Genomic DNA, 12,957 nt, shown 5'->3' on the forward strand with positions numbered 1-12,957 from the left:
GCAAGAGCCAGAGGCTAACATAAAACTCAGCCATGTGTAAGGAATCACAAACAAAACAAAAGAGGAACTCATACATGACTGTTACAGGATATTATCCGAAACCACACTGAATAGGTAAGGATCAAGGTTACACTTTTCTGTGTAAAAAGGAAATTCTGCGATTGCAAAATAGAGATAATAAAATTTATCAGGGATTAATATAAACTTTATTAAGCTAGAAGGAAAGAACAGCATATCAGCTGGAAATCAGGAATATCTAGGAAACCTGGACAGAATACATTTCAGCTGAATGAATGAATTTATGGAATTAAGACAATGCAAATAAAGCACTTTTTGGCCACTTTTTTTTTTTTTTTTAATAGGAAGAAGGTACCAGTTTTGTTGCTGTGAGGCATTACTTAGGAATCCAGATACAGTCATCCAGTATCTGAGTTACCTAGAAGAAAGAGAACCGGAATGAGGAAAATTATTTTTTTTTTTTTTTGCAAGAAGAATTAGAAACTAAAGGATTTGTTTACTAATTTTAGAGTGGAAACTGATCTTATTCTGTAGTCTTAGGTGAATCAATCCTTCTGCTTCATTTTCTTCACTGATAAAGGGTTCTGAAAATATTTACTTACTGATTTCAGAGACGCAGTTTGGCTCAATTAATGCTCCTAGAGTAATTTGAAGAGAAACGATAGTTTCAGGCCTACTGTTGTCAGGAAAACGTTAGTTTACTGCTCACACAAAAAAGAGCTAACTTTTAAATGGGGTGTCAGCATCAGTTTACTCATTCCAGTTCTAATGATGTGACAATCACCACGAATGAACCTGTGCTTTTAGTTCCCATTCTAATACACAACATGATCTAAGCAGCCGCACCCAGCTGGACTGGGGACAAATTCCTGTTCTTATCTCAGGCTCACTAGAAGCCTTATGTAATTAAACAATATTGTGACGAGGGTCTTATCTCAGGGTATTAACTTCTTCTTTCCTTGGCAAGGATGTAAGTCAGCTAGACCCAATTGGAAAGCTGTCCTGGCACTGCTGTGAGCCCATTACTTTCTTCACAGTTTAACCTTTTAGTTGCAAATAAAATCTTCACAATGTGAGCTCTCACTGTGTTGTGCTCTTGAGCCTGCAAAAGGAACGACTCTTCAAGGCCACCTCAAGATTTGTCTACCATACAACTGAAGTGCTTTTGTAAACCACTTCAGCACTCTCCTGGCTCCTGAGAGAGCTGATGCCTTTGCACAAGACAGTTAATAATAGTTAATGATATTGGGGCCTTGCCAGGAGCCTAGGCGAGCACTTGGTTGTGTAACCAACTTGATAGGCACTGGTTTGTTTTGGTTTTTTTCCAGTACAGATAGTACCCGCTGGCTATGCCTGTGTAATTGGTTGACCTCATGACAGATGAGAATTGTCTCATTAATTTCAGTGGGTTGTTCAGTTTTGGAGCACAGTGCAAAGTGCAGCAGGATTTTGTGGCTGATCTATTAGCAATCTGCTGAATAAGCTTGCACAATGTGGTTAGATAATTTAGATGTCTGAGATAAAAAAAAAAAAATCAATTAGGTATTTTTATCTATTCCCTGGGGGCTTCTGAGGGATTGTGCCTTGTTATCTCACCCTCCAGTTTAGCTTTGAATAGTCCCAGCATCAGTTATTATCTCTTCCCTTGAAAGACTATGGCATTGACTAACAGCCCTGACACTGTCAGGTTTTCTCTGCTTGTTTGAATCTGGATTTATTTTTTACCCAGGTATGGGCCTAGCTTCTGGGTGAAAGGGAAAAATGGGAATATGTGGGTCTCTAAGTGCAGAGATTATGACAGCAAGAGGAAGAAAGCTGCAAAATCGATTAGAAAAGCAGTATGTTGCACACAGTATTTCCCTCTTGCCCTGCTTTTAGACTTACAAGGCAGGTAGCTTAAAAAAAGGCAGTACCCTTAAAAAGGGTAGCTGTATTTTATTCTTGAACTGTAATGTAATGTGGACCATACGCAAGTGAAAGCACTTCTTAATATAGCAGTGGTCACATTACCTGCAGCAAAAAGCCACTGACTGATGCTATTAGCCAGTGACATTGTTAAGGGAAGGAGCCCAGGTGCTGTATGAAGCAGTGCAGGATTAGCCATGTGTGTTGCATTAAACGTGGAAGGGATGAACTCAGACAAAAGCATTCAGGCAAAATGGCAATACTGGGGTGATTTCTCACCCAAAGAATGGGGAGCTCTTTCTTGTTGTAATTCCTTGGCCTCCACTAAAGCTGCAGAAAGACAGTCCACAGCAAGTGATGGAGTCATGCTAGCAACCAAAGAGTTCATTCTCTACTGGGAAGGGTTGTGTGTTTTTCAGTGGTGCAGCTTTCCTTCCTTTATGGGCACTTTGAAGCATATACCTTTCCCTAGTCTGTCACTGCAGCTTGACTATCTCCAGACAGCACAGCCTGTGCTGCGTTCACAAACATCAGTTGTTATTATTGAGATACTCAGAGTGCAAGAGAAGCTCAGTACAACCTGAAGCACTGCACCTGCGTGAGCCAACACACTCCTGCGTGCAGGTGCGGGCAGTCCCGTGTCTGCAGGCAGCTCGGGAGCACTGTGGAGAAGCTGTGAGACTCCAACGCTCCTCGCTAACACGGCAGCGACTGCAGACTGCCAGCAGCACCGTGCTGAGCCTGCTCTGCCAGCCTGGGTCACCTCTGGGCACACCCACAGCACAGCAGCCCGACGGCTGCGGAGCAGCAGGTGCTGCTAGGGCCTGGGCAGGCACTGAGAAGGCTCACGGCGTCTGGCAGGGCCTTTGGTGTGCTGTGGGCACAGAGAGGGTCGGCTGAGAGGGCTGGCAAGGGTCGGGGTGTGTGAGGAGCCCACCATGGGGTGCTGGCAGGGCCCTCAGAGCTGCGAGGTACTGCAGCCATGCAGAGAGCCCTTCAAAGCAGTGGGAGTGAGGTGCTGCCGAGGAGGCGCGGCCGGAGGAGTGCCCCGGGGGCCGGCCGCAAATCCCGGCCCTGCCACCCCGCAGGGCTCCGCTCACGCTGCTGCCCGTAACCCGGCGGCGGAAGCGACGGCCGGCTCCAGCCACCCAATGGGCTGGTGCTGCGCGGCGGCGGGGCCCGTCACTTCCTGGCCCTGCAGCCGGCGGCAGCGAGGCGAGAGCCGGGGCCGGGGGCGGCGGGGCCCGCAGCCTGCCCGGCGCTCGCCACCAACATGCCCTTTGACTTCAGGAGGTGAGTGCGGCGGGGCTAACCGCCCACCCCCGCCGCGGGGCCCGTACCGGCCTCGCCTCTCCCGCCCCTCGGCGGGGCCGCCGCTCCCCGCCCGGCCTCCGCCGGCCCCGTCACCCCCGGCCGGGGTAGGCAGCGCGGGCGGCGGTGGGCCGGGCCCTTGACCGGCTGCGGGCGAAGTGAAACCTGAGGGAGGAGGGAAGGAGGGAGGGATGGGAGAAGTAGGTCTGGGCAGGGAAGGGACGTGGGAAACTGGGAGGCTCTGCCCCGCGAGCGGCTGTTGCTCTGTAAGGTGTTGTGCAAAGCGAGGCGTGAGGAGTTTCGAGCTGCCCTGGGCAGGGCGGGTGGAGCAGCGGGCCCTGGAGGTGACCGCCGTGGGTGTTGCACAGGCCCTGGCCACGGGTGTCGGGGTGAAGGCGCTGGGCCCTTTCTCCTCCCGCCGGTCCCTGAGCTCCCACAGCAGGTTTAGGAGGTTGCTCCATACGGTGAGGCAAAGCCACACACTGCAGCTCTGATGGTGGGAAACGTTGTCACCTCTGCCTTTGGTTTTGGCATTTTGAGTAGGTGTGAACTGTGGAATTTGGCCTTGCTACGGGGCTCCTGCATCCCGTGGGCCACAGCGGTCAGTTTCACATACCAAAGCAGAAGTGGAAGAGACCCCTTTGACTTATGTGGAGGTGAAATAGCAACTGTGTATTTGTTTTCTTTTTAAGCCAGTCCTGAAACAAAGACTTCTAACTTTACAAATTCATACATGCCATGGGGAAGGTGCACAGATTAGTTTTCTCATGTAGGTTTTATTAGAGCATTAACGTTACAATAAAGATACAAGTTTTTGGGAATTGGAAGATACAACTGTTGCTTGACGCTTCTCATGAAGGACCATCATGAACCATACATTTGCACCCCTTTGAGATGACAGGTGGAAATGGTGATAATGCAGGTTTTTAGCTCACCGAGTCAAAAGTTGTGTATTGTATTTTTGCTGTAATTCTTAATCAGGCCTCTCATTCATACAGGCTAACAGGATCTTGTATGTGATCCATGGGGCACTATTGAACATGGAGGCAGTTGCTTCTGAATGAAAACTTGCTGAAGCTGGAAACAGCATCTGCTGGATCATGTGGGATCCAGGGCCCAGAGCCTCGTTTCTGCTTTTGTGTAAAATTTGGTAGAAAATTTCTTCTCGGCTTTGGAGACATTCTGCAAACCCCATTGCTGTCTGTTTTCAGACTTGTACAGTACATGAATAAGGGATCCTGGGTTGTGGCTGTCACTTTGTAATAGCAGATAAAGAAAATGTTATCTCAGATGTCTTTGAAAATGTGATTTTTTTGCTGGGTCTCAGAATGTACATGTAGAAACACTGGCTCACCAAGAGTAATCTTCTTAAGAGACAGCACTAGTGCTTCACTTTGGAATGGAGCAAAGACATAAGGGTTGAGTTGCAGAGTTTGTGTTAATGAGTTACAAAAACATAGAGGCATCAGTTCAGATCTGCATTTTGAAGATTCACAATTGCAAATAACTTCTTTGTCATTCAGATGGGAGGATTAGAAATAGACACTTCAAAGCACCTCCTCAGATAATGTAAGCTTCTTGAAGTTCAGCTTTTCTGCAGATGAATTTTGAAAAGACTGTCCTTGATAACAAGAAATTTACATTTAAAGATACAGAGAAACTATTGTCACGTGCAAAAAACCACTTTCCTGTTTTAGAAGCATGAACAGAGTTCAGGGCCAAAATTTTTGCAAAGGTTAGGGGCTGTCTTATAGCTGTTGTGGTTTTTGTTCATTGTGCAGTCAGTGGAACAAAATCCTCTGAGGTTGGAAAATGTTACTGTAGTAGGTAAAGTATGATGTATACACTTAAAGAAAAACGTACAGTTACTTCCTGACAACTACAGAACACACAGTACAATGCTATTGGAGAAATAAGGTTACCACCTGTAGTAAGTTTGTGAATGTTTTCCATCATGTACAATGAAAGGTTTTTCTTTCGGAGACTTCAACTGGATGTTCTCTTTGATAGGTACATTTTGGCACCTTGTCTTTACCACACACTTTAAAGTGGGCTTTAATGTCTATAATTAGAGGGCTGGATTGTTAAGAAACTTTCAAAATTGCCCCCACATGCTTAGAGTCCAAAATTCAGAGGTTCAGAGTGGAGAGGCATTGTGTTCTGGAGGCCACAGGTTTCACAGGGCTATATTGCTAATGCATCTGAAGAAATCACTGTCCTTAACTGCTGTGCTAGAACATTTGGGAGAGTAAGTTCTTTTCCTGTTGAATCCCTCACTTAGAGCTTTTATTTTTAGTATTTTAGAGTGGCAGGACATTGACAGCTAACATCAGTTTTAAAGAGGTGGAAGTCTGGGACTCAAGCTCTGTTTCCACACAGAATGGCTCTCAGAGGAACAGGTTGCCACAGTCTCAAATGGAGAAGACACAAATGATAAGTAATGAAAACAGCTCATGATCAGAAGAGTCCCTATTCTTCATAGAAACAGAATGGTTTGGGTTGGAAGGAACCTTAAAGATTGTCTGTTTCCAACCTGCCTGCCATGGGCAGGGACACCTTCCACTAGGCCAGGTTGCTAAAAGCCCCATCCATCCTGGCATTCTTCACCAACTTAAAGGAAGCATTTCCGTCTATGTGACCATATCTGTTTGCTGTCTTCTAGACTTAGGGGTTCATATTTGGCCAGACTGAAGAACCCAAAGCGCTTGAACATATTTCTTGGAGGTTGTTTCCATGGGTCAATCTGAGGCATACTGGTTTGTATCAGATACGGAATTAGCTCATTTTGTTATTTGCACTTTTCTGTACTGTACATTGGTTTGTTTTTTTGTCTGGAGGACTTCTGTTTTCTTGGCTTTTCAGTGGTTCCCTTTGCATTTAATTCATAAATAAAATAATATTTTTACAGTAATTTAAAGTGAATAATAATGATTCTGTCCTAAGTATTGTTATGATTGTAATAATACTTAGCACTTACCTAAGGATTTTAATTTTTCAAAGCATTTCATGTACACTAATCTCTTCAGTCCTGCTGTGATGTTGGTAAGGAACCAAGTTTTCAGCTTCCGGATTGGAGCCTTCAGTACAGGTCTGTTCAGTGCATGTCACGAGGCACCAGCCCTCCTACAGAACTACTAAATCAGTTTGTATTTCCAGAAGGCCTGGTTCTTTCTCATTTTTAAAAACCTACTTGGCTGCAAGAGAGAGACAGATTTTTCCGTTGCCTGTCCCCCTGGTTTCTTAGAACATGTGTCAGCAAAGCAGCTTCATGTTTATTGAATAGGTGGTTTTAAGTTTTATCACTGGAACTGAAAGGGTATTTCCCTCTCCAGGTTTTAAGACCCAGTATCACCTTCATTCTTGCAGCACCTGTGGATGGTTAAAATCATAATTAGATTAAAGTGTAAGCCTGGGTCATCTGAATGGTGATTGTGGGGCAGAAGGTTTCTCACGTGTTGTGTGATCCAGTTAGCAGGGGGGCTTAGCTTCAGCAGCAAGTGCCAGTGCTGGGCTTCAGACTGCTCTGGTGTTAAGAATTACAGAAATAAAAATGAAGTGAGTCCCATGCCCTGGATGTGGACATGGTCTAGAGAATTATTGCTGCAAGTTCTTTTGCATCTCTAGGCTTTTCTTGGCATCTGCTTGCTTGCGTGAAAGAGTTACTGATAGGTTTGTAGCAGATACTGAAACTTCTGAACTATTTTGGTAGCTTTAACTGATTAGACTGAGAAAAGCTAAAATAGGCTGCTCTGAAATCATGGTTTGTTCTAATTGTGGGCAGTTCTCAGTTGTGCCCTGGCCACATCTTTAGCATAGAGTGGCAGATATCTGTGAATCCTGATTTTTATTTTTAACTGAGAAATTCAGAATTTATTTCCCATAATTAATCACTGTGATGTTTTCCTCAGGGTTTTGGTTGGTTGGGTTTGGTTTTTTTGTTGCTTTTTTTTCACAGCTTGGTAACCTGAATAAAATACTGATATATTATACCTGGATTTTGGAGGTCATGGGAAAGGGAAAGGAGCCAGGCTTAGATGAGATTTAGGTACAAATGCTGATTTAGAGTGGAAATTCTTTGTGGCAAAGGCTTATTCCATCTGCACAATACAGCAGGCCCCTGTAGTCAGCTGTTGCTTGGCACTTCTGTGATAAATACTTATTTTAATGTGGATACTCTGATTCAAAACAACATTTTTGTTGTTTTGGGACACAGGCAGGTCTTTGCTTCAGTTCTGGTATGCCTTTTCTGAATCAAATTGTCTAGTCTTTACCAAAGCTGATATGCTTCCAACCTTACTGCTTTTAGGAGAGGTAGTATGTTTGGCTGCAATTTAGACCTGAGAGTTGTGACAGCTAATAGTCAAACTGATGCTCAACACAGCTGACCTGGCACAGTTGTGAAACCAGTGATACAGACTGCTTCAGCAACATCGGGGAGGTCTGTTTGTCTGCCTTCGATTCCTGACCAGATTAGTGAGGGCAAACCTGCAGATTGTAAGTGATTTGGAGGCTAAGGAGAAAAATTTTTCCAAACTAAGCAACCCCTTGGACAATTTATCATTCACTTGGAGCTTAAGGAAAATAGCTTTATTCTGTTGTATGGCGTAAGAGGAAACAAAGCTGTCTTTGATAATCCTGCCATTTTTCTTTTGACAGGTTTGTGAGGATTGCGACTTAAAATCTATCTGTAACTCCTGAAATCTCACTTAAAACTTGTAAGGGATTTGTTTGGCCTGTGTTTGAACATCTGCCAATTGTTAAGCAGAAATGGTGACTACGTGGTGTTCTGGTGCTGCCTAATAAATATCAGATGTTAGTGAAACCTACATATTTGCTCAGGAGTTTCTCATGGGATCATGATGCTCTGTACTCCATTCACCTGAGGCTGTCTCCTAGCACATTGTTTAAGTAGCTGCATTAACCCACACTAGTTCATTTGGCAAAATTACTTGCTGAACTTACTTTAACAAATGAACTCACTGTACCTCTGCTACAGAAGGTACACGGTGGTGATAGCAGCAGATAGGAGTGTTCTTGGCTGAAGCAGCATGGGGAGCACAAGAGAGAAGAATAAACAGCTCAGGCCAGTTTATATGGCTTCTGATTAGGTGAATTGTGCCTACTGGCTTGTGTAGCCATGGCACATCAGAAAGGTTTGTGAGTCTCCTATGCTAAGCTGGGCATGATTCTATGGGCACGATTCTATGCTCACTTCCACAGCCATAGGCGTTGCCACTCGTAAAAATTTTGTTCAAAATCTTCAATTCTGTATGTGATTGAGCTGGAAGCCATCACTTCCTAAAGTAATGTCTACATTCATAACTAGTGGCTGTAACACTGTTCTGTATTGGTTAGATAGTTGCTTCTCTATGCTTTGTAGGGACCTGCACTTCTGTAGCTACTGAAGCAATAGGTGATCCCTTGTGCCTGGTAACTCTGCAAGGATATTTTCATCTTGAACTGTAGCCACGTCTGGCAAGCATGTTCCACTTTGCATTGTGCAATGTCACTGGTAAACAAGCCTTCCAAGTGGTATTGCTGCCACCTTACATAATTACCAAAGTTGATTTTGGTGCCAGGCAGTACCATGACTAACTCTGTTTCAACAATAGCCCTTTGAGGACACCTGAGAAATTATTCTGCAGTCACAGCAGTCAGATGGGTGAGCAGAGTTGTACAGAGTCTACTGATGTTTATGCCACAAATATGTGATTATACATAGCATATATGTGTGTAAATATTTCTCCCTAAATCTCCTTATTCCATAGTTTCTTTTAAGGTAATATTGGAGTAGAAAAGTTTTCTTCAGTAAGTACAGAGGTATTAAGGTCTGTCTCTGTAGGAAAGTTTCGTATTGTTCTTTCTGAACTTTAACTAGCCTCCTTTGTTCTCCCATTGATGACACAGATGCTTGCTTCATGCCATCATAGTTCATTGCTGTGAAAATGACTGAATCACACTGTAAACAGAGTTGAAGCAATACCACCAGCATGGACTGAGAAGCTGTGGACATTGAGCTTGTATTTTGAAGTGTGCATGCGTATTTTTAAGGCTTGTAATTCAGATGGTGGAGGTGTTGAGAAAAGAACAGTCTTACAGTGAAATTAAAAATAGTGGAGTCATCTGTTTTTTTTGTCTTCTGTCCAAATACAAGCCCTGAAGTGTTGTCTAGGTATTTCTGTATGGAGCCAACTGTCCCCAAAATGGAAAACTTGTCCAAAAAATTAACCACAGTCTTGCTATGACCTACAAAGTCTTCCTTATAGTGAAATGTTTGAGTATTTTAGTAGTAATCATGGCAGACATGCAAGTAAAGACTGCAGTTAGTCGAACAGTGCAATTTGCTGCATTTGGATTGTGTGCGTTTGGATGTTTATCTTTCTATTTGTTTTTTTAAGGATGTTTCCAAATGAAATGTATTTAGTTTAATCCACAGAAGCCAGGAAGAGTGGTATTTAATAGAAGAGCCTTCAAAATGCTATGGTAATATGGTCAGGCATGTATTACTGCTGACGGAATTTCAGGCAGTCATGACTGCTTAGTAGTTATTTAACAGTCATATCCAAAGGCAGATCACTTGGCCTCCTAATTGCTGTCCATCTCTGTATTGTGCTGTGAATAAAGCAAGGTTGGAAAGCTTAGTAAAACACCAGTGGAGCCAGTAATGTAAATATGATGTTGTGTTTTCTGATAAAGGTGAAGTTTTGGAGCCCTACTTGTATTCCCCATCACTCTAAATCAAATGTAACCCTACTGAACTGAAATTTGAATCTGGCTGCTGCATTATAGCACATTATATCTGGACTAAAACCCACTGGTAAATCTGTCCCCAGCTACAAGTTGCAGGTCTATCTTGGGTATGTATCAGTCACATTTTTCTAGTGAACATCAATACAGATGTTTCATGGACACTAGTTAAAACCAGGAACGTTATTTGGAAGCCAGATGATGCACGAGTTGTACTTGTAGGTAATAGAGTTATATGCAACTGAAAAATAGGAATGATTTGTAGAAGCAAATACAGAATTTCTCATCTTCTTAGACTGGAATTTAAGTAGGAGAACCTGAGCTGGTCACTACAGGTTTATTGATATTCTTAAGTTAGATACTGAAAAAGTACAAATACTGCTGGATGCTCTGGGAAAGGATGTGGGGTTTTGCCCCTAAATCTTGTATAGTAAGAACGGCTTTTGTTGTACAGAAATTGCTTTGGAGGAGAAGAAAGACTTGCTGTTGTGTGTGTATACAGCCACAAATGCCACTGTCTACTTTCTTAAGTCATGGTTCTGCTGTCTTAACTCTTGTCAGCTTCAGGCAGTTAACAATCCCGTTCTGAGCCTCAGTTACTGATTTGTTTCAAGGGCACTGTACTTTGCTCAATCTCTTCTCAGAGCAGTGGCTGAACAGTTTTCCCTTGGAGTGATTTTCTTGGCCTAGTCTAGCATAGGATGGACGTAGCAGATGTAGAATCATAGAATAGTTAGAGTTGTAAAGGACCTGAAGATCATCCAGTTCCAGCCCCCTTGCCATGGGCAGGGACACCTCACACTAAACCATGTCACCCAAGGCTCTATCCAACCTGGCCTTGACCACTGCCAGGGATGGAGCATTCACAAATTCCCTGGGCAACCCATTCCAGGGCCTCACCACTCTTACAATAAAGAATTTCTTCCTTATATCCAATCTAAACTTCCCCTGTTTAAGTTTTAACCCGTTACCCCTTGTCCTATCACTACAGTCCCTAATGAAGAATCCCTCCCCAGCATCCTTATAGGCCCCCTTCAGATACTGGAAGGCTGCTACGAGGTCTCCACAAAGCTAGAATTTTCTCTTATTGATCTGGAGAAATCTCTCAATCAGGCAGTGGGGTATGGATAGCCTGGGTGCTTTTGAGGGAAGCCTTATGAAGATGGAGCTATTTTCTTCACACAACCCCTCTACTTTTTTTTTTCCCTGGGTGTTATATTTGTTCATGCTGCTTTGTACAGATCTCTGATTTTTGTGCTGTCCTAGTGCAGCCAGGACTTAAACCTTCCAGAAAGCAGCTTCCCTGAAATTTACACAGTTCTGATCCTAAACTAATCTTACCAGATCTTGTTTCAAGGTGTTCAGCAGTACCAGGCAGCAAGAGTCTTAATGTTTTGTGATTCATAGCAGCTATGAGAAAGACTGTGGTACAACACTTTTTTTTCCATAGCTGTGTCCTGGTTATGTTCAGAGTTGTGTGTAGGTAATTTCTTGGAAATCACAGACCAACTTTTGTGTTTTGTTCAGCATCTGCTAGAGATCAGGGCTTTGTGGGGCAGGCTTAGGAGCTGGCCACTGAGACCAGCAGCACTGTCAGTATTGGGAACCAGCAGCTGTGGACTGTGAGATGGGGCAGGAGGTAGAGAAACCCTGAGCTGTCAGGTCTTGAACTGGAAAAGGGAGAGATGTTCAGGACTGGAAGCTCACAAAGGATGGAATGGGTCAGGGATGGCGCTGGAGGAAGTGTCTGGGCGATGCAGTGGTGGGAGGCGTTGGGGAGCTGCAAGGGCAAGAAGGGGGGATGAAGGCTTCAGGACAGGAAGGATTATAGTATACTTACAACTTTCAAGTATGTGAACTATTTACTTAGTTGGGGGATCAGCCATTTCATCCTCTTCCCCATTGTTTCTACCTCTGTCTTCTCTTTCTGGTCTTCATAATATGGTACTGTCACTCAGCAGTCACTCTTGCTTACAGTGGAGGGCTGGATACCTTTAAATACCAGTCTTCCTATTTGAACATTTTTTCTTCATGACACTTTTCTCCTGTTTTGATGAAGCACAGCGTAGTTTGCTCACTTAATTAAAAATACAGTTCTCTTCCATCCTTCATTTTGACACCTGCTTTACTACCTAAATGGAAATAAAATGCTTGCTGGCAAGACTCTGCCTTTGAGTATTTGAGATTATAAATACTCTCCTCCTCCTAATTATTTCTGAAACATGTTTGAGGCTAACATTTTGTTTTGAAAAGTACAGTGATGTACCGCTTCCTCTCTTCCATCCTTCAGTGCCACCTAAAATAGTTTGCATTTCTGATGTATTTTCAGCAGTAGCAATTGCTGTGTGTTCCTGGGTGATAGAGAACAAGCTTCTTACTCACTGAAGGGATAAGAGCACAAAATTTAGAACATGGTTGACAAAAGGGTGTTATGCAGGACAGTGCGGTGGTGCTGGGGAGGCTGGCAGAAGGGAGAAAACAGGAGAAATAGCTCCTTGGAAAGAAATCAATTTAAATGGGAGCAGAATGTGTTCATTTTTGTGCACTCTTTCTGCAAGTGTTGTGGGGATTCATAGTGCTAGAAATAAAGGGTTTGTTGTTTATTGGGTGGGTTTTTTTCCCCCCTATACAAACCCTGTACCTGTAACTAGCAGACGAGATGACATAATACTGCAGAGGCCGATGACTCCAATGTGCTCTGAGCCCCTTTCCCTAAATGTCCAGTTGCCCAAAGGCTGGATTATATAATTAATGACAGTCCTCCTGGCTAACCTTGTTTTCTTGTTCTCAGTACTCCTCCTTGTTTCAGAAACTTCCTCTGTTAGTTTCATTATGTTCTTGGAACTGGAATTAAGAGGGAGGAGCTGGCTGGCAAGGAAATCTATTCCTACATTTCACTCCTGGGCTTACAAGTGTGGAGAGTCAGCAGGTCACAAAAAAATACTATTTGGTGGATCATGCTTTGAAAAGTGGTGT

The 12,957-nt window shown here is 43.6% G+C and overlaps 1 protein-coding gene across 1 annotated transcript in view; it reads left to right on the forward strand.

Annotated features, from left to right (window-relative positions):
- The first annotated feature begins 3,060 nt into the window (after window positions 1–3,060).
- The window catches only part of ERGIC1 (endoplasmic reticulum-golgi intermediate compartment 1), a 58,700-nt gene continuing 48,803 nt past the window's right edge, over window positions 3,061–12,957 (forward strand). The window contains exon 1 of the mRNA XM_061456668.1: window positions 3,061–3,216. Within this exon, the coding sequence (XP_061312652.1) occupies window positions 3,197–3,216 (20 nt within the window). The 5' untranslated portion in view covers window positions 3,061–3,196. The remainder of the gene's footprint in view (window positions 3,217–12,957) is intronic.

This window comes from Pezoporus flaviventris, unplaced genomic scaffold, assembly GCF_033815535.1.
Source record: "Pezoporus flaviventris isolate CSIRO_AGI_PZ_B2104156 unplaced genomic scaffold, CSIRO_AGI_Pfla_v1 ptg000023l, whole genome shotgun sequence".
Classification (NCBI taxonomy): domain Eukaryota; kingdom Metazoa; phylum Chordata; class Aves; order Psittaciformes; family Psittacidae; genus Pezoporus; species Pezoporus flaviventris.